At 36.2% G+C, this 24,942-nt stretch overlaps 4 protein-coding genes, 1 long non-coding RNA gene and 1 pseudogene across 8 annotated transcripts; 3 read left to right on the top strand and 3 right to left on the bottom strand.

Annotated features, from left to right (window-relative positions):
• Window positions 1-4,221: 4,221 nt before the first annotated feature.
• LOC9304566 (armadillo repeat-containing protein 7) lies at window positions 4,222-6,677 on the bottom strand. 3 transcript variants are annotated; one of them, XM_002870454.2, is made up of 8 exons: window positions 6,516-6,677; window positions 6,045-6,120; window positions 5,805-5,915; window positions 5,665-5,701; window positions 5,141-5,214; window positions 4,945-5,038; window positions 4,749-4,831; window positions 4,222-4,593 (listed from the first exon to the last, which is right to left on the bottom strand). In XM_002870454.2, exons 3-8 carry the CDS (start codon window positions 5,874-5,876, stop codon window positions 4,411-4,413), a joined length of 543 nt encoding a protein of 180 aa, XP_002870500.1. In that variant the 5' UTR covers window positions 5,877-5,915; window positions 6,045-6,120; window positions 6,516-6,677; the 3' UTR covers window positions 4,222-4,410. The 3 variants fall into 3 exon arrangements, with proteins under 3 accessions (XP_002870500.1, XP_020875456.1, XP_020875455.1); XM_021019797.1 differs by having other exon boundaries at window positions 6,045-6,125; XM_021019796.1 differs by having other exon boundaries at window positions 5,805-6,125.
• A 4,037-nt stretch (window positions 6,678-10,714) lies between these two features.
• LOC110226544 lies at window positions 10,715-11,646 on the top strand. Its single transcript, XM_021018486.1, has 2 exons — window positions 10,715-10,729; window positions 10,852-11,646. Exon 2 carries the CDS (start codon window positions 10,990-10,992, stop codon window positions 11,644-11,646), a length of 657 nt encoding a protein of 218 aa, XP_020874145.1. The 5' UTR covers window positions 10,715-10,729; window positions 10,852-10,989.
• A 1,299-nt stretch (window positions 11,647-12,945) lies between these two features.
• Window positions 12,946-13,612, top strand: LOC110226853. The gene is made up of 5 exons (XR_002330752.1): window positions 12,946-13,013; window positions 13,106-13,135; window positions 13,214-13,261; window positions 13,345-13,377; window positions 13,456-13,612. It is a non-coding gene; the product is annotated as an uncharacterized LOC110226853 (long non-coding RNA).
• A 354-nt stretch (window positions 13,613-13,966) lies between these two features.
• On the top strand, window positions 13,967-15,468 carry LOC110226852. Of its 2 annotated transcripts, none has more exons than XM_021019659.1 (5): window positions 13,967-14,002; window positions 14,095-14,163; window positions 14,237-14,451; window positions 14,543-14,627; window positions 14,710-15,468. In XM_021019659.1, the coding sequence occupies exons 1-5, from the start codon at window positions 13,982-13,984 to the stop codon at window positions 15,187-15,189; spliced, it is 870 nt and encodes a 289-aa protein (XP_020875318.1). In that variant the 5' UTR covers window positions 13,967-13,981; the 3' UTR covers window positions 15,190-15,468. The 2 variants fall into 2 exon arrangements, with proteins under 2 accessions (XP_020875318.1, XP_020875319.1); XM_021019660.1 differs by having other exon boundaries at window positions 14,255-14,451.
• Window positions 15,469-16,061: 593 nt separating this feature from the next.
• LOC110226545 (uncharacterized protein At4g04775-like) lies at window positions 16,062-16,613 on the bottom strand. The gene is made up of 2 exons (XM_021018487.1): window positions 16,452-16,613; window positions 16,062-16,373 (listed from the first exon to the last, which is right to left on the bottom strand). Exons 1-2 carry the CDS (start codon window positions 16,611-16,613, stop codon window positions 16,062-16,064), a joined length of 474 nt encoding a protein of 157 aa, XP_020874146.1.
• A 3,666-nt stretch (window positions 16,614-20,279) lies between these two features.
• On the bottom strand, window positions 20,280-21,764 carry LOC9304567 (annotated as a pseudogene).
• Between the last annotated feature and the right edge of the window lie 3,178 nt (window positions 21,765-24,942).

Genomic DNA, 24,942 nt, shown 5'->3' on the forward strand with positions numbered 1-24,942 from the left:
TTTCCCACATGTAACAATTGTTTCCTGTTCTCTTACCTCCTAGAACAATGTCACCGGTTTCATCAAATGCTTTGCAATCTTCTTTAGTGAAAGTAACTTCTAGACCTTCGTCACACAACTGACTCACACTAATAAGATTAGCCTTTAATCCACGAACAAGATAGACATTCATCAGCTGAGGTAGCTCTACATCACTAGTTTTTCCTTTACTTTGTATATCTCCATGACCTCCATCACCAAAAGTTACTTTTCCTCCTTTGATTTTCTTGATGTCTTGTAAGTAATCTTTTGTGTCTGTCATGTGGCGAGAACACCCACTATCAAAGTACCAAGGACTCTTTTTCTCGCATTCCTCTGTGACTAACGCCATGTTGCATCTAAAAACAAGTCCTGCTCTTCTTCCTGTATCTCTCTCTGCAGTTCTTCTGACTAGTGTTGGATATAGATCAATTTTCTTTACCCAGATTTGATGTTTATACCCATTCCATGTAAACTTCCTTTGATACCTGAGTTTTCCCACTTTCTCCAGTACTTGTAACAATGAATCTTTATGTGCCCAATCTTTCCACAGAAATAGCATCCGATGCCTTTTAAAACACTTTTTCTTGATTCATCTTGTGCATGATGAGATATTCCTCCAGACACAAACTTGGTTTGACCTGTGCTTGTTTCACCATGACCAGTGTACCCTAGTCCTCTGTTTGTTTTTTCTGTCCTTCCATAGCTTAGAATCTGATCTAGTTGTTTTGTTCCAACAAACATGTGAATTTTCCGATGTTGTTGATTAAGTTCTGTTTGTAGTCCTGCAGATATCTTCCTTTCAGCGATCAGTTCTTTCTCCAAATTATCAGCTTTAGCAGACAAGCTTAGTTTTTCTTTCATCAAACTCAAACTTTCTTTGCTAATCTTCTTTTCATCTTCTAGTTGATTCTGTAATAGTTCAACAAGTGATTCGAGACGTATCTTTTCTTTCAGTAAATCTTGATTTTCTGTTCCAAGTTTAATCAAAGTTTCTCTCACCTCTTTGTAACTTTCAACAAAATTCACTTGTTGTTCTCCATCTGATTCAGAGTCAGTTTCTTCTTCACCTTCAACAAACTCAGTAATGCCTATCAATGCTACATAATTTAAGATGTCTTCTTCTTCACTCTCTTCCTCAGATTCTTCTTCAATACCAATCATTGATTTCTCTTTTCGACTACTGATACAGTCATCTTGAGCATGTCCCATTCCTTTGCATGTTGTGCATTTAGTTTCTCGTTTCTTGACTGTTGGACATTCACGAATAAAGTGTCCATACCCTTTACATTCATGACATTGCATGTTAGCTTTCTTTGATGGTTTGGTGTCGTCAGAATTCTTTTTGAATGATCCAAACTTCTTCTGTCCTTGTCCTTGTTCTGCTCTTTTTAACAATCGATCAAACCTTCGAACTAACAAACTCAAAGAATCTTCTTCTTCTGTTTGAGATTTGCTTTCACAAGATGTCAACGCCAACCCTTTTGGTTTCTTAGTTCCTCCTAATTCAAGCTCATGAGCCTGAAGCATCCCTACAACTTCAGCAAAACTGAGAGTATCAGTATTATTCGAAACTGTTAGAGCTGTTTTATACGCCATAAATCTCGGAGGTAGACATCTTAAAAATTTCTTAACCAACTTCTTGTCTTTATACTTCTTCCCAAGAGTTAAAGCTTCTTGCGCCAATGAACTTAGTTTAGAGCTGAAATCGGAGATTGAATCTTGCTCATCCATCTTCAGATTCTCGAATCTTGAAGCTATCAAATCTTTTCTTGAAGTCTGAACCTTGATCGTTCCCTCATAGTGTGTTTGCAGAATATCCCAAGCTTCCTTAGCAGTTTCACAGCCCTGAATTAAGTCAAATTGTTTCCTCCCAACACTGCAGTGAATAGCTGTGAGAGCTCTAGCATTGAATTTAGACTTTTTCTTCTCATCTTCAGTCCAGTTTGACTCGGGTTTGGCTGTGAAGCTTCCATCTTCATTCTTAATTTGTGGTTCTTTCCATTCTTCCAAGACAGCTTTCCAAGCTAACACATCTATCCCTCTTATCACAGATTTGATTCTTGACTTCCAAAAACCATAGTTACAATCGTCTAGAACAACCTTCGCGTTTTTAAGCAGTTCTTGATAGCTCTCCATCTTTTCCACAAGACCTCACCTGTATGTAATCTTCACAAGCGACTTCTCTGATACCAATTGTAAATGCAAGAGCTACTAAGTTTTGAATTAGTTCACGATGTAACTCAGAATTTCTTAAAAAACTCTTTCGATTAATAGAAAATATGTTTACAAGGTTTCTCCTTTAACACTATTTTCTATTCTCTCTAAGTCTTGTTCCTTAATCACAGACCGATTAAGAACAATAACTCTCCTTAAAACCCTTAGCTCTCTTTAAGCCTCTAGTTCACTATTTCTCTCAAACTAAGACTTAATAGCTAGGAATTCTCTCTCGTGATTGTGCTAAGCTTTCTACAAGCCTTAGCACCCTATTTATACTAAATAGGTTGAGACCATACAACAGGTCGATTTCCAATTCTAAAACTAATTGGAATGGACAATTTCCTTTTTCTTTATGGAATAGGAAATTGTCCTTTGTCTTCATGTTTTCCTTTTCTTCTTGCAAAAGGAAACTCTTCAGTCTTCTAGAATCTTCTCTAAGCTTCTAGTCTTCACTTCAAACCGCCATAACAAGATTCTGCATATTTCCTTAATCTTGTTCATGTTGCTCTGTTCTCTTGAGTTACTTCTTGACTTAGTTCAGATACTCCTTCAGAAGCTGCATCTTCAACCTCTTGAAGTTTTGGAACGTATTAACGACAACGCATATCGCCTTCGCCTTCCTTCTGACATCAACACTTCTGATGTGTTTAATGTTCGATACTTGTCTCCATTTGTTCCTCCTGAAGTCCTGCCAGATTCGGGGTCGAATCCTTCTCACCATGGGAGTCCTGATGCAGCAGCATCGTGATAGCTTTGGCGACAAACCAAACGTAGCCGTTTGGTTACATTTCTTTATCCTATTTTCCTTTAAGTGTTTTGGCTATTTTCCTTTTTCTTGTTACTTAAGAAAGACTTCTTAGGGTGTTTAAGTCTTTTTAATTACTTCTCCTACGTCGGTTGTGACCTAGGTTTAGAAGCTATATAAGCATTCTTTTGGTTAAGGTTTTCGCAGCTTTTGATAAACTAATAAAAGAGAGTTTTCTCATTCCTTATGTTGATTTGATTCAATTCATCAAAACAAGAAGTCGGTCTCAAGTGATTGCTTCCAATCGCTTGATTGAGCGAAGTAGGTCTCAAGAGAAATCCTTATTCTCTTGATTGAGCTACCTATCTAAGTCCTTACGCTGCGCCAATCGTGCTATTTATATTGTTTATCCTTATTATGTTAGAGGTATGGATAAGCTAATTCTTTTTTTCCATGTTGTTAAATGTTTTGTTATATGAAAACAAAAAATGTTTAATAATAATGTAAAATATATGAAAATTGTAAGCAAGTTTCGTCTTCGGAATAAAAATTTATAATAGTAAAATATGTAGAAAATTATATTTCGGTCAAAATTTTCGGGATCTTTTTATACGATTAACTTTTTTGTTTGTGCGAGAACTCGGAAATAACCAAAAGTTCATTAATAATTCTACACTAGGTCTGAAGTTTGATTTCCAGAAAACATAGTTTCTTGCAGATTAATGGTGCAAACTTATCGGAGGGCCAGAGTGCCTCATGTAGAACCGTTCGTAGTGGTCGTACATACAAAACCGTCCGTTGAGGATCCGAGTGTTGCGGAAAGAACTGCACCGTGAAATTGTTGTTCGTAAGAGATGTTCATCATAATCACGTATGCTACCGGTAATTGAATATTTCTAGTGATGATGTAATAAGACGACCAAAAAAACTCGGAAACAACCGGCGAGAATAAGATAAGTGATTAGACCACTGATGAATGGTATTTCGGTATGTCCCTTTAACCATCTTCCCGAAGTTGTTTGCCCCTCACGTCAACACGGTCATAGATTTGTCCTCTTAAAAACTCAAGTTTAATGGGACCAGAACAGAGCATTTTGACATCGGCTAAATTGGTTTCGATGAGTGTTTGACCTTTGCTTTTATATACACATGCGTTTAGCCACACTTCGTTTTTTTTTAATAGCATCGCTTGTTTAGTTATTTTTGTTTTTGTAGTGTAAATCAAGAAGGCTTAAAAAAGCAAAAAGATGTTTGTTCTCACTTCATTGATTCTCACAAGACGCAACTAAACGCATTCCCAATCAAAACATTCATTGTAGTGTTTGCGTTTTGGCCCATTGCTACACAAAAACTGGTAACCTTTGGCATTTTCAAGCTGAATCCAACTACTTAAGAACCAAAAATAGAGAAGATAAAATTCAAGAATCTCATGTGTTTGTATGAACATGCTTATCAAGAAACGCCTTAGCCAAGTTACTAAAGCTTACACTGACTGATTCAGCCGCTGCATACCTCTCGATGAGATCCACCACTTCTGCTTTCAAAATCTCCTCTCTTGTTGCTCTGTTATAGTCACACATGTAGTACAAAGCCCCAAGCGCGTAGTTCACCTATTAGAAAACAAAACCGATTAAACACCAGAGGAACATTAATGAGACGAGAAACCCGTGTAGTCACAATGTTCCGGACAGGGTTTGATAAACATTTGATTATAAAAGGAATTCATTTTAAACACCAGAGGAACATTACTGAGGCGAATACTCACAGTGTTCCGTACAGGACTTGATAAACATTTGATTATAAAAGGAATTCCATCAACCTCGACAATGGTAGCAACATTTTTTGGCTCTGCACAATAACAGGAAAGAGCACAAGTTTGGTGGATGATCAGTAATTGCAATTATGGCAAAAACAAAAATAGTTTAGCATCAGAGTTAATTCGTATCCTCCAGGTTTTTTACCAGCACAGGCGTTGCACAATCCTCCTATCCCAAATTCTACAAGCTTCTCATTTGGCTCTGTTATACAGTCTACGAATAGTTCCAAGACATTTAGCTGCTCAAATACACCATTGACATTACATCATTAGAAGAAGAAAGTAGGGGAATTTTGTGTTCTCCATGGCAAATGATAGAACATGAGCATGCTCAAGGTTACCTGACGTAAAATAGTGTAGTTATAAGGGTCATACGCAAAATTCGCCAAGTTTGCTACAATTCTCTCCTTTGTTTCTACAGGTGCAAGACCGTAATGGTATTAATGGTATTGATATTTAAGTAACAAACCAGAGTTATATTAGGTTAGGCTTGCTAAACTTATAGCCAAATAGAAGCATTTGAAACTGATGACAGCAATTTACCTTAAGGCAGGCAGGAGCAAGGATAATCTACAGAACTCAAATTTATTAAAATAAAACTTCACATACTATGAAGACTATGATCATACATCCCATCATAGTTGATTGAACTGAGATATAATGTACCGATAAAGTAATGTTTACGCGTAGGCGTAGCATATCTTCTCATTTAAACTAATCCATCTTATACTTGAGTTCCCTAACATTCCATATGAAACCACACACAGTCCTTAAAATCATACTGCAAATCAATCAGCAATGCCAGTCTTATGCAACAATACTTTCTAAATGTTGTTCAGACAAGAAGCATGAATCTACTACATACCTTCATCAGTTGCATTTTGAAACTGACTCACTAGCTCCTGCAAATTCAAAAAGAATACAAACTCAGCTCCAACAATAATGCTTCTTAGATTCCCAGAGGTTAAAAAAAAAAAAAAAAAAAAAAAAGATTATTGAAAAGACCTGAAGATATTGAAGCCTAGGTGTTCCATGTTTTCCAGTACGTTCTTCTTGTCTTTGATTATTTGTAAACATTTTCTGACTTACTCTATCCAACAACAACACTCTTCTCTTCTGCAATTTTCAATCCCAAAATCGGAGAAAACAAATTCAGATGCCAACTATCAATTCAACTACAGAATCGAAAAGTGACGACGAATAGTGTCTTGTATGAGAGGAGCCGAGTAAGTGAAGGAGATCTACACGGCGAGGAACGACGAAGAACGGCGACGCATAGAATCCAGAAACCAAGCAATGCTCAGAGAAAACTCATTTAGTTCTGTCCTACACATAAAATGGCATAAACATGAGCAGCTTATCATAGTAGCTAACATGAGCAGCCTATCATAGTTACAAAAGACTGACTGGTTCTTAAAAGTTTTGTAGTTTACATGATTAGACCAAGAGGCAATTATGTGAAGCTTTTATCAAAAACAAACCAATTCTGTGAGGCATTTCATCAAACACGTGGTTGGCATCAACAATTTCAAGCTCTAAACTCGTCAGTTGTTAATTCATAAACCTAGTAATAGCAACAAAGCAGCACTTCTAATCATTCAAATTGGAACTAATTTCAAAATCAGAAGCAGTATTATTTAAACGAGTGAAATATGGACAAACCCACAAGCTGAAATATGAACAAAACTCAATGCTAAGATTGTTTCAGAAATTCACCTGGGACCAAAAAGGATAAACACCAACACGATGATGATGATTGTTCCTCATACAACGGAGCTCCGGTTCGCGACAAGTCCCGATGATGAGTCCAACCATCGGATGGCGATTCTGAAGCCGTAACAGAGAGAAGACAAAAAGAGATTTAATTTTTCCCCAAAATTGAATAGCCCTAGTTTTTAATGAAACTGGGCCAACCAATTGTCCGTATGGGCTAGCCCATTATGTCCATCGACAAAATTGGTCTTTAGACCAGATGACCCATTTTATCTATGTGCTGACCACGGACCGTCCATAATATTTTGGACTGGGCTTAGCCCATGGTCGGATGACCATTTGACAGTTCTAGATGCGAGGAATGGCAAATTTGTTGACCCATAACGTTTATAACAAAACTGGGCCTTCTAAAACTGGCCCAATATATCTCAAAAACAAATACTTTTTTGGCGAGAAAAGGTTTTTCCGATCCAAACAATTTAAGCCGAAGCAAGCCTTGGGTCCAAAAACAGGTTACTTGGTTTCTTGGTTTGAGGATTTTTAAAAAGAAAATGAATTGAGAACAGCTAAAGGAGTCAAAACATAACGATTACGTTATAGTCAGGTTTCAATTCACATACAGATATATTTCTTCAATACGTTTAAATTACGATTGAAAACCCTCACATTTCTGGCTTAAGCAAATAACTACCCATTAGATAGGAGATTAAATAATATAATACAGAATTGTTATTTAAATTCACCAAATAGTCGGTTAAGTCCATACAGTTGTGGTCTAGTGGTAAGAGAGAATTGGGGATAGGTTGGAAGAAAATAACTCAGGTTCGATCAACCCTAAAAACAAAAATCACATTTGTGTGGAAAGTCTGGGCTTGGGCTTTGGCCCAAACAATTCACATGGTATCTGAGATTAGGCTACTTGGATACCTTCAGGCATTAGTCGGAAAGTATTCCAAACTCGGGGTTAGGCGGTGTGGTAGTCCAACACCTAGGTGTTTGCGACGAGTCTACATGGTAGCACTTCGGTGCGTTCCCCCCCCCCCCCGGAGCTGACCGGATCAGCCTATCGGGTATATAAAAAAAAACATAGGCGGTTAATGATGAAAAAGTATGTATAGTTTTGCAAGAAACTATTTACTAGAAAATGATCAAGCGCTGCGTGGGTTTAGCAATATATTAGTATGTTTTAGATATTATTTTGTAATCAAACTTTAAAGTGTTTACTCTATTTTTTTTATTACAATTCATAGTCTAGAAGTTTATGATAGTATTGTCGATGTGTCACTACTATTTACGTATAAACTTTCACTATGCATGCTATTATCAAAAATGTGTTTAGTTTTCAGTAAATGAGATTAATTGCATAATTCAATGTCTAACTACAATTAAAAAAATTATACATTAAAATATTATATTTTTGTTTTTAACAACACTTATACATCCAACACTAAACAATGTGATTTCATCTTCTTCAATAATAGTGTCTACGTGACTTCAGATCACTCTTTCGTTTTTTTTGTTATTTTGAGATGTAACCTCAACTATTCCAGTAAATATTTCTGCTGATTTTTTTGGGTTAAAAACATTTGCTTCACATGACGAAATCTCAAACGTCTTTTTTTATTATTATATTATAGAATTATAGTTTTACTTGAGATTTCATATAACATATCACTTTTTTTAACAGGCTTACATATCAATTTTTGTATATTTTATTGTACAACTCATGAATAATATGAATTGATTATTATTTGTGTTAGAAAATAGATTATATTATTTTTAGTTTTCAAGATTTTTTTAATTAATTTCATAAAGTGTGACCTAACAATGTCTATCTATGTCCCTCGAAACATTCTTTCTCTTAAAATATTAACTCTCCCTTCTCTCTAAAAAGAAAACTCGCAGCCGCCGCCTAGGGTTACCAGTTCCGGTGGCTTTTTCAACACCGAAATCGGGGTCTTGTTTCTTTCATTCTCTCGTTTCGTTTTTATTTTTCCGGCACATCTGAGTCCTGTTTTTTTCCAACGGTATTAGATCTAGAATTACAGATCTAGATATATAAAGTCTAAATCTATTTATCTTCGGGTTCTTGCTGCTTGTTTTTGTCTCCCACAAGTTTAGCTTCAGATCTGGCTGATCCGTCCATGGCAGAGGCAGTCTCTAACTGCTCCTTCACTGCCTGAAACTTCACCATCGAAGATCTCGATCTCCTTCCTTTCTTCAAGAGACTTTCATTCCTTCGGATCTCTAGGTCTTGGATTTGTCTCACAGCCTTTGTGGCTCCTCTCCGGAGCAATGTAAAGAATATCGCAAGGCTTTTTCATCCGGGTTTAATTAGTGGTAAGGTGAGTCTTGTAATTGGTTCTGTTTGTGTGGGTTTTTAATCTCAAATCTGTTAATTTTATCATTGATGTAGGCTTTGTATGTTTATTTTTGATTGGTTATGAGTCCTGAAAGTATTCGAATGGATGTTATGTAATTGTTTGTTTGGGTTTTTTCCTTTTTGTTTCATCTTAGTTTGGTCTTTGTCTCTGGGAGTCTTCATAAACTCGCTGGCTCAGTCTCTAGAAGGGTTGTTTCCCTTGCCGGCTCTTGTATTCCAACCTTGAATTCTATCAATGAAATCCATATTTCTAGTGAAAAAAACAAACAATGTCTATCTTAAATTAAAATTGGTGAGTTTAGTAATATTTTAATTTTTAAGTGAACATTTAAGTAATGACCCACTTTTAAACAAAATCTCTTAATAAGAAATTATCACTTTTAAACAAAAGATAGTGTTGTTTACAGTGGCGGATATAAAAACATATCTAGTATGGGGCACAATATATTTAACGTATAAATTTTTGGGAATCTACAATCGATGACCATAGACGACTCCGTATTTAACTGACACAATTTTACACTGTTCGGGAAGGTTCTGTAGCAAAATAATGACTTGTTAACCCCTACCCGCCTATCAGATTGTAAGAGAGAGACATGAAGAACGAGTAGGCGTGTGTTAGAATAGAGAGATTTCATATCTCTTGAAAAAATGTGATTTCCGAGATTTCTTTTGGGAACAGTTGCATTAATAATCATGAGAACGGTTCGAATTGTTCGAAGAGTTGCGTTTGTGTGTGTCTATTTCTACTGCATTTTTTTGCCTCTTAGTATTCTTAGTGTTCGTTCTCTCTGTTCTCTCTGCGGTTTATTTTTTATCTCTCCGATAGTCAAATCGATTTTCCGATTGAAGCGCTTCATTTTCGATTAATTCGTCCAAGTAAGTATCTCATTAAAATGAGATTTTGTTCATTTCTTATGGACCCTTCCATATTTTTTTCTTATCAAATTCTAAATTTTTCTGGGTTTTGTAGATGGAGGACCTTGACCTCCCGCACCGTCTAATCGCCTCCGGTGAAGAACCGCTTGGGGAGAGGGTTAATGTGTACAATAAGATGAAAATTCTTAATGGTATTATCGACTCGCTTGATGCTACTGAAATCAATCTTATCCGAGATTCTCCACTCGGCGGGTTGTTGGATTTCTTAAACAAACCAGCTTGGCCGGCCAGTTTCGGTCTTTATCTGCTTGGTCGCCAGTTGGACATAGCCAAAGCCAACGAGATCTAGGTTGTTTATGCTGGTACCCCAGTTCGATTTTCTCTTCGTGAGTTTCACCTGGTAACCGGACTTGCTTGTGGGCGATATCCTGATGTCCCGAAGAAAAAAAGGAAGGGGACTGCTGGCAAAGAGATTCCGTTTTATAGCACATTATTTGGGCTGGAGTCCGATGTTACTGTGGAACGTGTTATCACTATGCTTAAGAAGAAAGTTACTGATGATCCGTCATTGCGTATTCGTTATGCTGTTCTTGCGCTTGTTGATGGATATCTCCTGCCAACATCCCATCATCCCAAAATTATTAAAGAGCACGCTGAGATGTCGGAAAACCTGACTTCTTTTCTCACTTATCTGTGGGGTCGATTGAATTTTGAGATGATGATGAATTCGATTAAAGAAAGAGAACTTGAACAGCTTGCAACTACTTCTGTAGCTGTGCAAGGCCTATTATATGCCCTACAGCTTGTTGTTCTTCAAGCCGCTCCCGCTATTCAAGAAGGTCCTGTGTCCGAGGAGACAGTCGGTTCTGAGTCTGATGAAGATACTATTGAACTGACTCCTCGTCAGGTAGTTCCGTAAGCTGGGTAACGCCAAAGTTTAGACACGAAGTGCCAGGTGATAATCGTTTTAATACCTGTTAAATTCTTTCTTACCTGATACTCAAATAATTATATCGTTTTATCTGTTAACTGCAGTTTTCCCTTCATAATTGTTTAAGGATTTTGTTTACTTTTCAGACTCACGTTGATCCTATCATCCATCCCGGAGTTCTTCTTGATCCTGCAGAAGATGTTTCGTGGTCAGATGACGAAGTAGATCCGCGGGTAGACACTATGGTAAAGTTGGCGGAGGAATGATTCAAGTTCAATAATGATATGTTTCCTGGTGGGTGCATCCCATCTGAAGTTGTTGTAGCCCCCAAAAAACAAAAAAGAACTGCAAGTTTGAAAGGTGGTCGTGTCAGGAAATCTTCAAAGCAGGGCAGAATCCCAAAAAATCCAACCGGGATTCGAAGGACTCAGCAATCTGTGCATAATGATGAAGAATCTGTTGGTTTGGTTGATATGAACGCGTTATCTTGGATGTTAGATGCTAAATTGAATGCGCAGTACAAAAAGATCATTAAAGGTGTTTCTGATTGGTTTATTGCAAACACTTTGATTTCTGCGGAGAATAGGGAAGATGTTCTTGCTGAGAATGGTAAAGAAGTTTCTGCGGAGAAGAGGAAAGGAAAAAAGCTTCTTGTTCCCCAGTCTAATCCTCTCCACATTTCCGTTGGAGACGATGATTTTGACACTCTCTTTCCCCTCCGTCCGCCGAGTCGTCGTTCTTCTCGCATTGGCAAAGCTGCCCATCGCGTCCCCCAAGCGCCCGATGAGGGATTGGGACTCATCAATTCTGTTGAAGGGATAGCTTCTTATTATAACCGCTTTGTATCTGGCGATTGCAGTGGGTCAAGGTCAGGAGATGGTCTAGCGAGTCATGTTGATGTTGAAGAAAATGATTTGGTTAATTGTCAGGTTAGTAGCTAAATTAATTGTTATCTGTTTTGCCTCGTATCTCTAATAACGTATATGTCCTACCATGTTGCCTATATATGATCTGACTTTACATTTTATTTTCTAATCCGGTTAGTAGTTTTCCTATATCATTCGAAAATGTTAATTTCTATGTTATCCCCTAATTATTATCGAAATTATTCTCCCTGCAGTCATTAAAGGAAGGTAGCAAAGTGTCCATCAAAGATGGTAACAATGGTAACACCGCGGTAAACAACAATGATGATAACTTGGAGGTTAGTGTCCTTTAATATAGCCATCTTCACGTCTCTAATATTATTGTTACCGTATGTAATTTATATTTTTTTTGGATATAATGCCAATATATATTAGATATAATGTTTTATAATATATACCTATCTGTTGCAGGGTGATCATGCGATCGGAGATCCGGTGGATAATGTGCGGGTTAGACGTTAACGTTTAATTTTTTTTATTATTATATTATTCTTTGTTTTTGTTTTAAATTTCTTGGAAATTTATTAGTTGTTTGTACTCAAATTGTGACCATAATTTCGTTATGTTTTTTTCCTTTGGTTTAGGCACTGGAAGAGATTACCGCATCAGTCGGAAACCAACAGGTTAGCCGTTAACATTGAGATGTTATTGTTAACGTTGTGAGGTCATTCGAGTTAATTTATATATTTCTTTCAGGCAACCCAGGAGGTCGACAGTGAGTCTGCCACTGTTGTTTCTTCTGAGGTTTGAAGAATTTTCAATTTTTTTAATCATTATTGCTTAGTTATCTTACTTTTATTGTTGATGGGTTTCATTGTTAGTCCGGTGTTAGCGTCAATTACGACTCTTCTAGAGTCGATGAAGATGTTTTCGAATTTTCCACTCTAGTAAGTTCACTAGGTAACTTTAATAATATTTTCATTACCTAATAATTACATGTTACAGGACACGGAAATGGGAGATGTTGCCGATAAGGAAGCAGCACACACTGAAGGAGATGATGAAGAGGTCTTTAAAAATATTCCCCAATCTTCTTTCGGAGGTAATATGATTACAAAAACCATAACTTTATTGTTATCTAGACAGGAGTTAGCAATTGAAGATATTGCCCCCAAGGATAGTGAACTTATTCAAGTTCAATATCCCTTCTTTTTTAAAATGACATATCATATCTTATCCCTCAATCCTTTAGTTAATTTACTAATCAACTAGTTATTTGTCAATAGGATTCCCAAACTGAAGCCATAGGTCACGAGGTCTGTAATAAATATCCATAACTATTTTACCATGTTATAAAATTATTTTGCACATAACTTTGATGTTATCTGTTACAGGAATTATCAAGTCGAGATGCTTCCCCAAAACACAGGAAACCTATTCAGGTACAAATTTCCTTTTATTAAGAAATGAAATATCATATCTTATCCAGTATACCTTTTATTAGTTTTCTAATCAACTAGTTATCTGTCAATAGGATTCCCTAATTGAAGATAAAGGGGAGGAGGTCTGTAATAAAAATCTCTTACTATTTGACCATGCTATATTATTATTTAGCACATAACCTTATTGTTATCGGTTATAGGAATTACAATGTTTAGATGCTTCCCCAAAAGACAGGGAACTTATTCAGGTATAATGACTATTTTTCGACTCTCACATCTTACCCATTAATCATTAGATTAGTTAACTAATCAATTAGTTATCTGTTAATAGGACTCCCAAACCGAAGCTAAAGGGGATGAAGAGGTTTGTTGAAAATCTCTGTAAGTATTTTCTATTGTTACATAATTACTTATTTCATAACTTTATTCTTATCGGGTATAGAAACAATCAAGTGGAGATGCTCTTCCAAAAGACAGGGAACCTATTAAGGTATAATGTCTCTCTCATTTTCGACTCTCATATCTTACCCAGTTAACCTTTTATTAGGAACTAATCAATTAATTATCTGTTAATAGGATTCTCAAACTGAAGGCGATAATGAAGGAGATGAAGAGGTCTGTTAAAAATCCTCTAACTATTCTTACCTTGTTATATAATTATTTATTACATAACTATATTTATAGTTTACTAATCAATTATTTATCGGTTAATAGGATGTCATTATGAGGCCTGTCTAAATATTCAACTATATCATGTCCTGGAGTTTATGAATTTTATTTAACTAATATTTTTATTATCTGCTGCAGGTGGGAGGGAGTAAATATATTGCACCCAAGGATTGTGAACTTACTCAGGTTAAATGTCTCCTTTTTTCCTAATGACATATATACCCCATTTTAAAAAGTCATTGTTTTCTAATCTATCAGTTATCGGTTAATAGGGTCCCCCGAATGAAAATGCTCCAGAGATGGCAATTGACCCTCTTCAGGTTTGAAAAATCTCTTCCTCATTATCTATTTCTTAGTCATTATCTTTATTAGGTTTATATCATTAGCATTTTGATTCCTTTTTGCTTTTCAGGATCCCCCTGTTCTTGTGGTTGCCCCAATTTCTGTTTGTGAGTCAAACAAAGTTTTGGTCCCAGAGAAGGTTTGTTCCTTTTATTGCATTTCCAATCATGCATTTTTTCAAAATGGCAGTTTCATTTTGTTATCTTATGCAGGGAGATGTTCCCTCTCAGACTAGTGTTGTTGGTAACAATGGAGGAAGACGGAGTAAAAGGCTTAGAACGAGATCTACCAAGTTAGATGGTCGGTTTCAGTTTGATAAGAAAACGAAGCTTTTGGTAGGACACCCTTCTCCCATCGCCAATACTAGTGGATGCTTAGATCCCGAAGAGCGTTTTAACCGTTCCTTGAAAAAACTGAAAGCGATAAGGTTTTTCTTATCTTTCTTTTTCTTACTGGCATTTGTTATGTCAGATAGATAATTTCTTTATTTGTTAATAATTTTGTTACCGATTTTGCAGCTCTATTTCTTTAGGCCCCGATGTTTCTATTAGCAGCAAGGATGTCCTTGAGTTAATTGAGAGGAAAAAACCTTTGGCGAACAAGGTTATCTGATATATAACAATATTGTTACGGGTTAACTTGAGTAGTTATCCGATAATCATTTTAATGGATTCCTATATTGTAGGTCATGGACGCCCTGTTAAAATTCAGCAGGCACATTCTCCGTACACACGAGGTGGATTGCGGAAAACTTCATGTTGATGTGCTTGATACCAAGTTTATCTCTCAATTGTGCCGCCTATATCCTAAGTTCACCAAAGCCCCTGTTCCTCAAGATTTCCAGTTTCCTACAGCCTTGGTTGATGTTGTTGCTGGTGTTGGGGAGCTGGACCGTGCTGAGCTGTTTACTGAAGTTGACTACCTTTATCTGCCATTCAACTTTGACAAAAAACATTGGGTTTCCTTATGTGTTGATCTTAATTGCGCCAAGATTACTGTTCTCGATTCTAATGTTCATTTGCGTACGGATGCTAGCATCAAGGCGGATATCGAGCCTCTCTCTAAAATGCTTCCTATTCTCTTCAGACAGGCGGCATCTAATCCAATAATGAGCCAGCTCTTACCTACTCCATTTTCAGTTGAAAGGTCTCTTTGCATCCCGTAGGTTACCTCTCATGTTGATGTCGGCTTGATGATTATCTTTCTCATTCATGCGCATGCTGCTGGTGGTATGGATGATTGTGCTGAATTTCTTCCCGAATTCATCGAAGCTGAAACCAAAAAACTTGTCTCTGCTATCATTCTCGCTGCTGTCCCGTAGTTCTCCCCTTGTTTTGTTTTAGTATGTACTATGTTCTTTTCATATAATATTTCCCATGTTCTATTCCATATTTGTTAGTACTCTCTATTGTCCTTTATATTGAACTTACTTCGTTTCGGATCATTATTATTATCCTTTTATTTCTATTAAATTTGGCTTTTTTGTCATCAACAACTATAAACTAATATAGTTAATGTATTTGTTACAGACATAACCTATTAATTACATATATGTGTTTGTTTATTAGGAGAGATAACATTTAACAGAAAGGAATGTTTTATCGGAGCAAACCATTTGTTACTTATATTTATATGAATAAGAGATGAAGTCAGAACAAGTGATTCGTTCTGTTTTTTAAGAAGTTTCGAAATACCCAATTAATTACGTATATATGTTAGTCTAATTACAGAACAAATTATAGGTTCTATAAAATTACTAATGATAGTTACCTAACATGTTAGTCAGATAACTTTAAAACATTCTTATCTGTGTTTCATTCGATTCTTGTACTTCTAAAGAAACATCTAAATATGTAATATGTTCCCCACGTAACTTCTTGCTTAGACACTAACTTTATATTTGTTCATTCTTTAAAAGTTCTAAATCTTAACAAGGCACATCCAAGTAACTTCTTGATTAACCGATAACTTTAGATTGTTCATTCTTTTAGCGTCTAAATCTTAACTTAACAAGACAGATCCACATACAAAAACAGATCACAAAACCTTTCGACAAAGCCACGCCATTGAAACCACCACAACCACGAGTACAGAAACTGATTTCATGCTCGCCTTCTCCGTACTCTCCTTTGGTACCTTCAGCTTTTGCTCAATTATCTCATTCTTCATCTTGTTCATCTCTCTTTCCATCTCCTTCACCATCTTATTTTGAAGCTCTACATTCTCCATGACCATCTTCTTTAAATCATTGACGTCTTCTAGGAGTTGGTTGTGCTTGCTTTCAACCATTCTAATCTCCTCTAGAAGAGCATCATCAACCCAAATGAATGGGTGTTTTTCCTTTTTATCCTAAAAAAAGCCCCAAATCGAAAGCTTAAATTACTGATCAAAATAAATTTTCATAAATTTAAAAAACCAATTCATTACCAGAACGCCCCTAACGCATCTGTAGAATCTTCGATACGGGTTTTCATCTGTCTTCGAAGTGAAGGTAGTTATCTCGTCACCACACCAGCATCTACTCGGAACACCTCTGCGAGTAGTTCTCGAAGTGAGTTGAGATGAACCAGAAGTAGAAAATTGACTCATAACTTGATTGTTTCAGAGAGAAACAAAACGAAGCAGAAGCGAGTGAAGAAGAACCGGAGAGGAAGCTGCACAATAGTGAAGCAGAAGAGACTCTGAAGTGTCCTTGGAGAGAGGTAGGTAACCCTAATTTTGTTAGTTTCCCCAAATCGATTTTAATAACGAGAGGTGAAATGGAACCCTCGGTTTCAACAAGAGAGGTTAAATTCGATTTATGTACCTCTAAAGAAACATCCAAATTAGTTATATGTTTACTACGTAACTTCTTTCTTAACAACTAACTTACTTTGTTCATTATTTTAAAGGATTATTTGTATTATTTATTATTAGTAGTTTATCTGTTTATACATTTTGGTAACTCAGTAATAATAACAATATCATTTGTTTTAGACTTCATACAAGGGTATCTCACAAAGTTATATAACCAATGTGTTATCTTGATTGATGGTGAGAATCTGTACCCACCTATTCCCTCAAAATTCTATAGATCTTGCATTAATTTGTTTCTTATCCTCTAAATCAGATGGCTATGGTCTAAACAAACTCTTATCGCAGTAATTTGTTTCGTATATCAGTTGTTTTTTTAGGTTCCCCAATATTTTTCTTTATACCAAATTCGTAATAAATATGTTATCATTTGATCAATGGTAGCTCGATAACATTCTTCTTACGCGTAGTCCCAACTTCCCATACAATGCCAACAGATTTATTAGATAATTAAACATTAACTGGCTTTCATTAAATAATTAAACAGCAACCGACGGATGGGTATTTTCTTCAATAATTATACATATTAGGCCACTAGAATCCGCATTCTATACATCAAAATCATTCTACTGGCATCATCAGCTTTATTTATTTAACATTCCGTCGAGCTATTTTAGTTTGCCCAACGTCTTCCATCCGTTCTTCTTTCCCAAAAAACTAGCTTCCCCTGCTTTCTACGGCTCCTGTGTGTTATCACAATTTTCGGTAACAAGGTTTTCTTAAGTTTTTTTATTTTAAAAATATAATTTAAATTTGTTACCGTCATTGGTCCCCTGCACATTGCTCGATTGTGGCCCAGTGAACGGCAGCGTGTGCAGCGCTTACCCGACGTTCTCTGAAACATAACTCATCAGGAAAATATTAGATATCCCGATAACAAAATTTTTACCATTATTTAAATAGCAAATAAATATTAAGTTACCTTGAATTCTCCCCGAGAAAATAGTCTCCTTTTTCTTGGCCGCCTTGGTGGCCGTCTAACATATGGTGGCGCTAGCTTCCCTCCTCCGATATCATTTGGTGATGGTGCTAGTGTTGCCATATCTGGGACGGGCATAATCATTTCTTTGTATGCTGACCGTAATTGTGGAACTGTGTGGTGGACTCCAACCATGGTGTCAACTCTTATCCCTTCTCTGATTGCGGCAGCTATTGCATGGGAACATGGTATAGTAAGAAGCTGAAACTGTCTGCAGGTGCATGTTCTTTCCCACAGATTTACGGCGTACCCGCAGTCCACCATACCTCTCACCTCATATAGCCCATCCCCTATTTTCAACACTCCAAATCCTGCCCCCTTTTCAAAGTTCTCTATCACCATATCATTTACCTTTGGAGGCAATATGTTTTCTTCCATACGAGCTGCTTCCCTCCGTAGAGCAAACCACGTAACCAAAGTTGTTCTCCAAGATTCGAGGATCGAGATCACCGGATAGTCTCTTGCCATTGTCAACACATTGTTTAACGATTCTGCGATGTTGCTTGTCATCACGTTATATCTTTCCCCAACAAAATGAGATCGGGTCCAATGCTCAAACCCTATTCTGGTGAGGTAGTCAGCACATGGCCCGTTCATTGCTCGAATCTCCGCAAAGATTTTGTTGAAATCACATAGGCGGTAGGCCCTGGCTGCGCTCGACACTAGACTTCCTAGGGCTTCGTTTTTGAAGATTGCGATTATATTTCTTTTCAAATGAACCACACAAGCCGCGTGGGATGCCATTGGATACACCTGTCAACATATTTAACGGACCTCTATAACATTAGCATATCTCATTTCTAGTTTGCTTAGTATTTATTTTTGCATTAAAAACTTATGTATTTAGATATCTCTTATTTTTTTATTTTATCTTATTTGGTAACCCCTCATATATTAAATAAAAATGTTATTATCAGATAACCCATATCCATTTATATTTCCTGTACTGTATTTGTTTCAACATTTCATTTTCACAATTATTCATTAAATATAAACAAAGTTCTTATACGTTAAAGACTGATATTGTGGTAAATAATATGTTATCTACCAATGTTTACCTTCCTAATACTTGCATAGATGGAAGCGTGCATGTCTGAGACGAACACTAGGTCTGGTTCGTCTGGGACAACTTCAGTTAGCTTCGTCATGAACCAGGTCCACGCCTCGTCGTTTTCACTATTAACAATTCCAAATGCGAGTGGAAAAACTTGGAAATTCGCATCTTGGGCGCTTGCAGCTACTAGACAACCTCCATAACTGACTCTCAAGTGAGTTCCATCGATGACAATAACTTTTCTCATGTAAGCATACCCCTTGATTGATGCGTGTAGAGCAAAGAATAGATACTTAAACCTGGTAACTCCCAAGTTATCTGTCTCGGTTTCTAGCTCAGTAATAGAGTTTGGATTTGTTGCCATTAGGAGTTTGAAGTATGGTTGGATTAATGCAAAACTCCCCATAGCCGAGCCCATAGCATTTTCCATTGCAATCTCTCTTGCTCTCCACGCTTTCCAGTAAGAAACATTGAGACTGAATTCTTGCCTCAGCATTCTCCGCAACTCATTAGGCCTAGGTCCTCTTACAACCCCAACGTACCGTGTCCTCATCAGCTTCCCTATAACTGTTGTTGATGCTTTCTTGTGGAAGTCGCCTCTGGCGTCCACGCTGCAGGTGTGCTGCAGTATTGCCGTCCTCACTTCAAACCGCTCACTGTCTTCTAATTTTGTCGCATAAACCCGCCACGGGCATGTGGTCCCGACGCAAACAGCTATCACCATTGTTGGACAAGATTTAGCATGTATAAAGTGGAACTTTCGTCGGATTGCATGAATAGCTAGTTTTGTGCAGCAGTCATCCTTGTTTTTGAACAACCTTCCCACGAAAATGTCATCCCCTTCATAATCAGCATCTTTAAGCGCTCGTTGAAGGTAATCTGTCAATGTTATCCACACACCATCATTAGCGTGTTATAAAAAAACTTATCACGATATATAAATATTAGCCCAATAACAATATTATTATCCCTTGTTTACCTTCTTCTCCCGGGTCATCGAAATACGGAGGTGCATCCCGATCATACAACACTGTCGGGACTGGCATCTCCCTTACCACCATTTGTCTGTCTCCCTCCGGAACCTCTTTCCCTTGAGTTGAACCAGATCCCTTTTCCATTACCGGCGTACCTACTGTTATCCCCCCAGCTATGGGAACTCTTGGAGTCAAACACAATGGTCCATCCGGGTCTGTGTAATAGTCCTCCATTGCTGATGGACCTGGCAAATGATAGCATATAATCACCATCTCTTCATTTGAATCTTATCCATATTCAATACTAGTTTTCAGATAACTCACCTATTACGCCGGTAGGAGATAGGTTTCCTATCTCTGCATCCATTAGCTCCTCGGTTGAGAACGAAATACTGGTTGAAGGGGAAGTCGGTGTGTCGAATGACGAGTCTGATGACGATAACGTTAAGATTGTTCGTTGGTTTGTTGCCATGGATACGCCAGAAAGGGTGAGTCGTAGGCTTTCGTCTTCAGCAGGGGTTTGTTGTGACAATGTTACCCCGAAATTCAATTCTCTCGCTGTCTTGGTTACCTCGTTGGCCAGAATTGTCCCACCTTGCTGTCCTCCTAGAGTCATCTCTGTAGCACACACATCCCGCCACATTTCTGCGACATAGTTTCTTCTAAAAGCCTCAAAATCCGTTTCTATAGAGGTTTGCGCTGCCTCAAACATTTCTTTACATGCTAATCCATTAGCGTGAGTTTTTGTAATTCTGCTGCATCGGTAACATGTCCTTTGCCTTTCTCGCTTGCTGTTGCTTTTCGTTTCTCTCTGTTATCGGCATGCCTGGGTACTGCTGTTCTTATAGGTGTTGCGTTTAACGGCTCATGTATCCTTACCCCCCAGCCAGGTTTATTCTTCTTTGTCCGTCAATCGTTTCGTTTCCTTGTTGCTGGAGTTCGCTGGTACTACGCTTGTCCACGCCTGCATGTCGCGTTAACAACCGGGTCAACGCACTATCCCAAACTGACCTAGTTTCCGCGGAATTCCAGTACTTATCAGATATCTCCTCTGATGTCAATCCTCCCAGATCTAAATGGCTTTTGAAAGAATTAACATTCTTCTCCAGCCCTCCCCTTATCACCTTAACTCGCAGATGCACCTCTTCAAGATCAGCCCTTATCGCCATGAACAGCATCATATCTTCATCATTAAGGATGTGTATCGGGTCTGCTCGTTTCCAGTCGGGACCCATCATCCACTGCGGCCACTGATAACTTAGCTCGATTTCGTCTGTATCGCGAAGCGCCAATCTTTCCTTTACCGCATTAACAAGTTTATTATACCCATGTCTCCCTCAGCCGAACCGCCATCGTAAAACCTTCCAAAGCAGATACATGTTCGTAACAGCCTTCATCGTCTTTTCTCCACTCTCCTCTAACCAACCGCACCACCATAGCCATAACTTACCTACGGAAAAGAAGTAATAACCTTGTTAGCACCGACTATCATGATTTTTACCACATTAACAATTACGATGAGGAACGAGATTTGTTAGTAGACGACAGTTTTATACCTTATCGTATTTAATGATGCTATTTAATGCTTCCCAGAATCTTCCAATCTCTCCTCTGTTCTTCGTTACATTAACTTGTTATCTGAACTTTTATGGTGCTTGTGTGTTCTGGTCTTGGCAACGGCGCTAGTTCGGTAATAAATACATGAACCCATATGCTTGCTACTTCCACAAACCGAGAAATATCTCCGTAATCATTTTCTTTTCGCAAAATCTTTCTCTTCCCCATAACGCCGGCGCAATCTTTCCTGATCTTGCCACAGAGATTTTCGAGCATTTAATGCTCTGAACTCTTGTCGTTTAAACATGTTATCTTGCGACAGAGATTGTGTCAGTTGTAGGGGCGTTTTCGTCAAAATTATGTGTGTCAGAAGAGAGAGAATTAATTACGTTGTTTCCGTTCCCAAATCTTGAAATATCTAATCTTCTATGGTTTAATATTTTGTTCACCCTAAATTTTTAATCTAAAATATTATATTCATTTATTAAAAGACATGTAAATGAAGCAAATTCACTTGATGTGTTAAATTTTTGATCAACCATTGATTCTAGTACTCTATATAAACATTATTTCTTTAAAAAATTAAAAAAAGTAAGAGAAGAAAAATAGATTAAAATATATGGAAAGCATTTATTACCTGAAATCAGTAAAAAAATGAAAATAGTAGCTAATTAACTAAAGAATTAGTAGATGATATACACCATATGTGGCACGATACACCAATTATTCACTCTCTACTACAAAGTATATATAACAAAGTTCAAAATTATCAAATTCTGTATAGGACAAGTGTCTAGGTACTAATACACATACGTCCGCCCCTAGTTATTTAGGTGGATGCTTAGGTGGACACTTTAAAATGAGAGAATACTCTTTAATTATATATATGATTACCAAAAAAAAAAAGGAAAATTTGTTGTGACATAGAAAACACAAGTAGCAAAATTTGTTGATCCAAGGGGTTAAGATGACTGGGCCTTCCAGAATTGGCCCAGTTTTGAGTTTTTTACACTTGAGAATTTAAGCTTCTAAAATCGAACTGCAAAATATAATCAGTCTTGGAGTTTTGTTTCACGCTTGGAGTAAGAAATGAAAATAGGCCTTACAAAGCCCATTATTAACTCTAAATTGTAGCTTTGTTGCTTGTCTAACATGTTTCCATGGTTTAAATTATAACATCATCATTGATATTTTAATTAGTAGTAATATAATTTATTTATTTTTGAAATTCAGTAATACATAATTTTGAAGTTTATAAAATACTAATGTATTATGGTAAAGATATTTTCTTTGATAATTACCGAAAATAATATATTCGCTCGTATTAGATTAATTAGCGTTATTTAATTTGTCATGATGAACTTTCAATCATTTCCGCTTCAATTTTTTATTTGACTTTTAGATATTAAAAAAAATATCTTTCAACGGTTATACTTTACTTAGGGTCAATTCCCATATAGATATTTTTTTTATAATCATATAGATATTTGTTCGTCCGTAAGTTTAGACTGTTGAAAGATCTCGAAAACCCTTGCACCGACTGTTCTTTAAATTAATCAAATAGTCGGTTTATAATGAAAAGTTTATATATTTCGATAAATTAATTTTTATCAGAGAAAAAAAGCAACAAAAATACATGAACCAAGAACTTCTTAGTGGCCATTAACACCAGTATTTTTACTGGTACAAGTATTTTTCTAAGAATATTATAGAGATTCGTAAGATCTACAAATATGTAAACTTTAATAAAACGATTGAAGAAAGAAAAAAAAAAAAACATAAACCCAATAGCTTAAAACATCGAAAAAACGTGTGGGCAACAATGTTTTGGTAATTAATAAAGAATTAATTACGGATTTTGTCCTTGTATTTATGGATTTTGCTTTTTTTGAATAATTTATGGATTTTGCCCTTTTTTAGGCTCTAAAAATATGATTTAACATGCGTTTCATTCGTTATGTTTGGGTTTAATCGGTTCTCGTTGTTCTTAGGGTTTAGTATTTGGTATAATGTACGTATTTTTATAAAAAAAAATTATAAATACATACATTTTTAAGTGTTAAAAGAACAAAATCCATAAATTATTCAAAAAATGGTAAAATCCATAAATAAGGGCAAAATCCGTAATAATCTCATTAATAAATAATCGAGTGGCGTAGAATAACAAACCATCCATATCCCTATCCTTCTCTCTCTTACCGTAACATAACGACACGTGTCTGACTTTTGGAACATCTCAGAGGACAACACTTTTGTGCTGACTAGGCAATAAAGTGCAAACCAAAAGTGTCGTTTTTTCTTCCTGTTCAATTTAAGAGAGTTGTACAAAACAATTTCTAATTTGTTTTTTTTTTGTAAGACTTTCAGATATTTATTTTACAATTTTTGTCCTTCACATAAAATACATATTTAATTTTGTTTTAAAATTATACTATGTTTGAAGTTGACGGCTACTGAAATTTAAATATCTCTTTCTTCTTTTAGAACAACGCTCGTGTATGTTTTTATTTACGTACTCGCTTTCTTTGCCACATACTTTGGTCAAAAGAGAGCACTCCAAAAATATATGATCTGTCATCATTAAACATAATTATTACTCTCTCCGTTTCTAAAAGTTTGATGTTCTAGTGTTTTAGGTTTGTTCCACAAAGATTAATTTTCTACATTTTTTCTTTATTTTTAATTAATTGATATTAATAAATCGTAGATTTCAAGATGTAATGATTAACTGTTTTAGATTACTATTGGTTCATAGTTTATTAAAAAATGTTTAATATAAATAAATAATTAATCAATGATTTTTCTTAAAATATTTGAAATCTCTAGAAAATCAATCTTCTATTATTCCTGATAAGTCTAGGTTCATAGTCTTTTGGCCCTAATTATATATCGTCCGTATATGCTAAAATAAATGAACCATGAAAATGGCATAAAGATATTTACATTCACTAGATAATTCTGAAACAATAAAATTCTGGTGGTTTATTCAATTAATTTTATAAATAGTCCAAATTTAGGTATTTACGCAAAAAAAATTATCAGATTCTAATTTTTATATGATGAGAAAAGAAAACAAAATGCGGCAAGATTTTTAGAAATATCTAAACAAAATCTAACTAAAATCAAAAGAATAATGCATTAAAGTATAATAATTTTATCTAATTGACTTAATTCGATAAAAATGCCTCTTAATATCTATGAAGATGTATATATTAGCTGGAGCTTCAAATTATTTTTATAAATTTATTTTAAAAAAGCTAACAATATAGAAACATCGACATCGACGAGATGAGCATTATGTTCTTCGATTGAGAATCACAGTACATATTTTATCATGTCTTGTACAATTATGCGATTCGCGAACTTTTTCACTCGATCATACTAGTTCGTTATGCATCTAGAGGTCTGGAATTAAGATTCGTTCTCCTTATATGTGCATCATCTAAGTCCATGTTTAGTTGTACCCATTATTCGAAACCAAAATTTTCAAGTACTTCACGG

This window comes from Arabidopsis lyrata (assembly GCF_000004255.2).
Source record: "Arabidopsis lyrata subsp. lyrata unplaced genomic scaffold ARALYscaffold_7, whole genome shotgun sequence".
In the NCBI taxonomy this organism is placed as follows: domain Eukaryota; kingdom Viridiplantae; phylum Streptophyta; class Magnoliopsida; order Brassicales; family Brassicaceae; genus Arabidopsis; species Arabidopsis lyrata.

Excerpts from the sequence above, each read along its gene's own strand:
- LOC9304566 (XM_002870454.2), bottom strand. The coding sequence starts at position 5,876 with ATGTTTACAAATAATCAAAGACAAGAAGAACGTACTGGAAAACATGGA. Across the intron at positions 4,832-4,944 it reads ATTGTGCAACGCCTGTGCTG|AGCCAAAAAATGTTGCTACC; the intron begins GTAAAAAACCTG and ends GTTATTGTGCAG. Across the intron at positions 4,594-4,748 it reads CAAGTCCTGTACGGAACACT|GTGAACTACGCGCTTGGGGC; the intron begins GTGAGTATTCGC and ends GTTTTCTAATAG.
- LOC110226544 (XM_021018486.1), top strand. The coding sequence starts at position 10,990 with ATGTTTCCTGGTGGGTGCATCCCATCTGAAGTTGTTGTAGCCCCCAAA.
- LOC110226852 (XM_021019659.1), top strand. The coding sequence starts at position 13,982 with ATGGCAATTGACCCTCTTCAG. Across the intron at positions 14,003-14,094 it reads TGGCAATTGACCCTCTTCAG|GATCCCCCTGTTCTTGTGGT; the intron begins GTTTGAAAAATC and ends TTTGCTTTTCAG. Across the intron at positions 14,628-14,709 it reads AAAAACCTTTGGCGAACAAG|GTCATGGACGCCCTGTTAAA; the intron begins GTTATCTGATAT and ends CCTATATTGTAG.
- LOC110226545 (XM_021018487.1), bottom strand. The coding sequence starts at position 16,613 with ATGAGTCAATTTTCTACTTCTGGTTCATCTCAACTCACTTCGAGAACT. Across the intron at positions 16,374-16,451 it reads GATGCGTTAGGGGCGTTCTG|GATAAAAAGGAAAAACACCC; the intron begins GTAATGAATTGG and ends GGCTTTTTTTAG.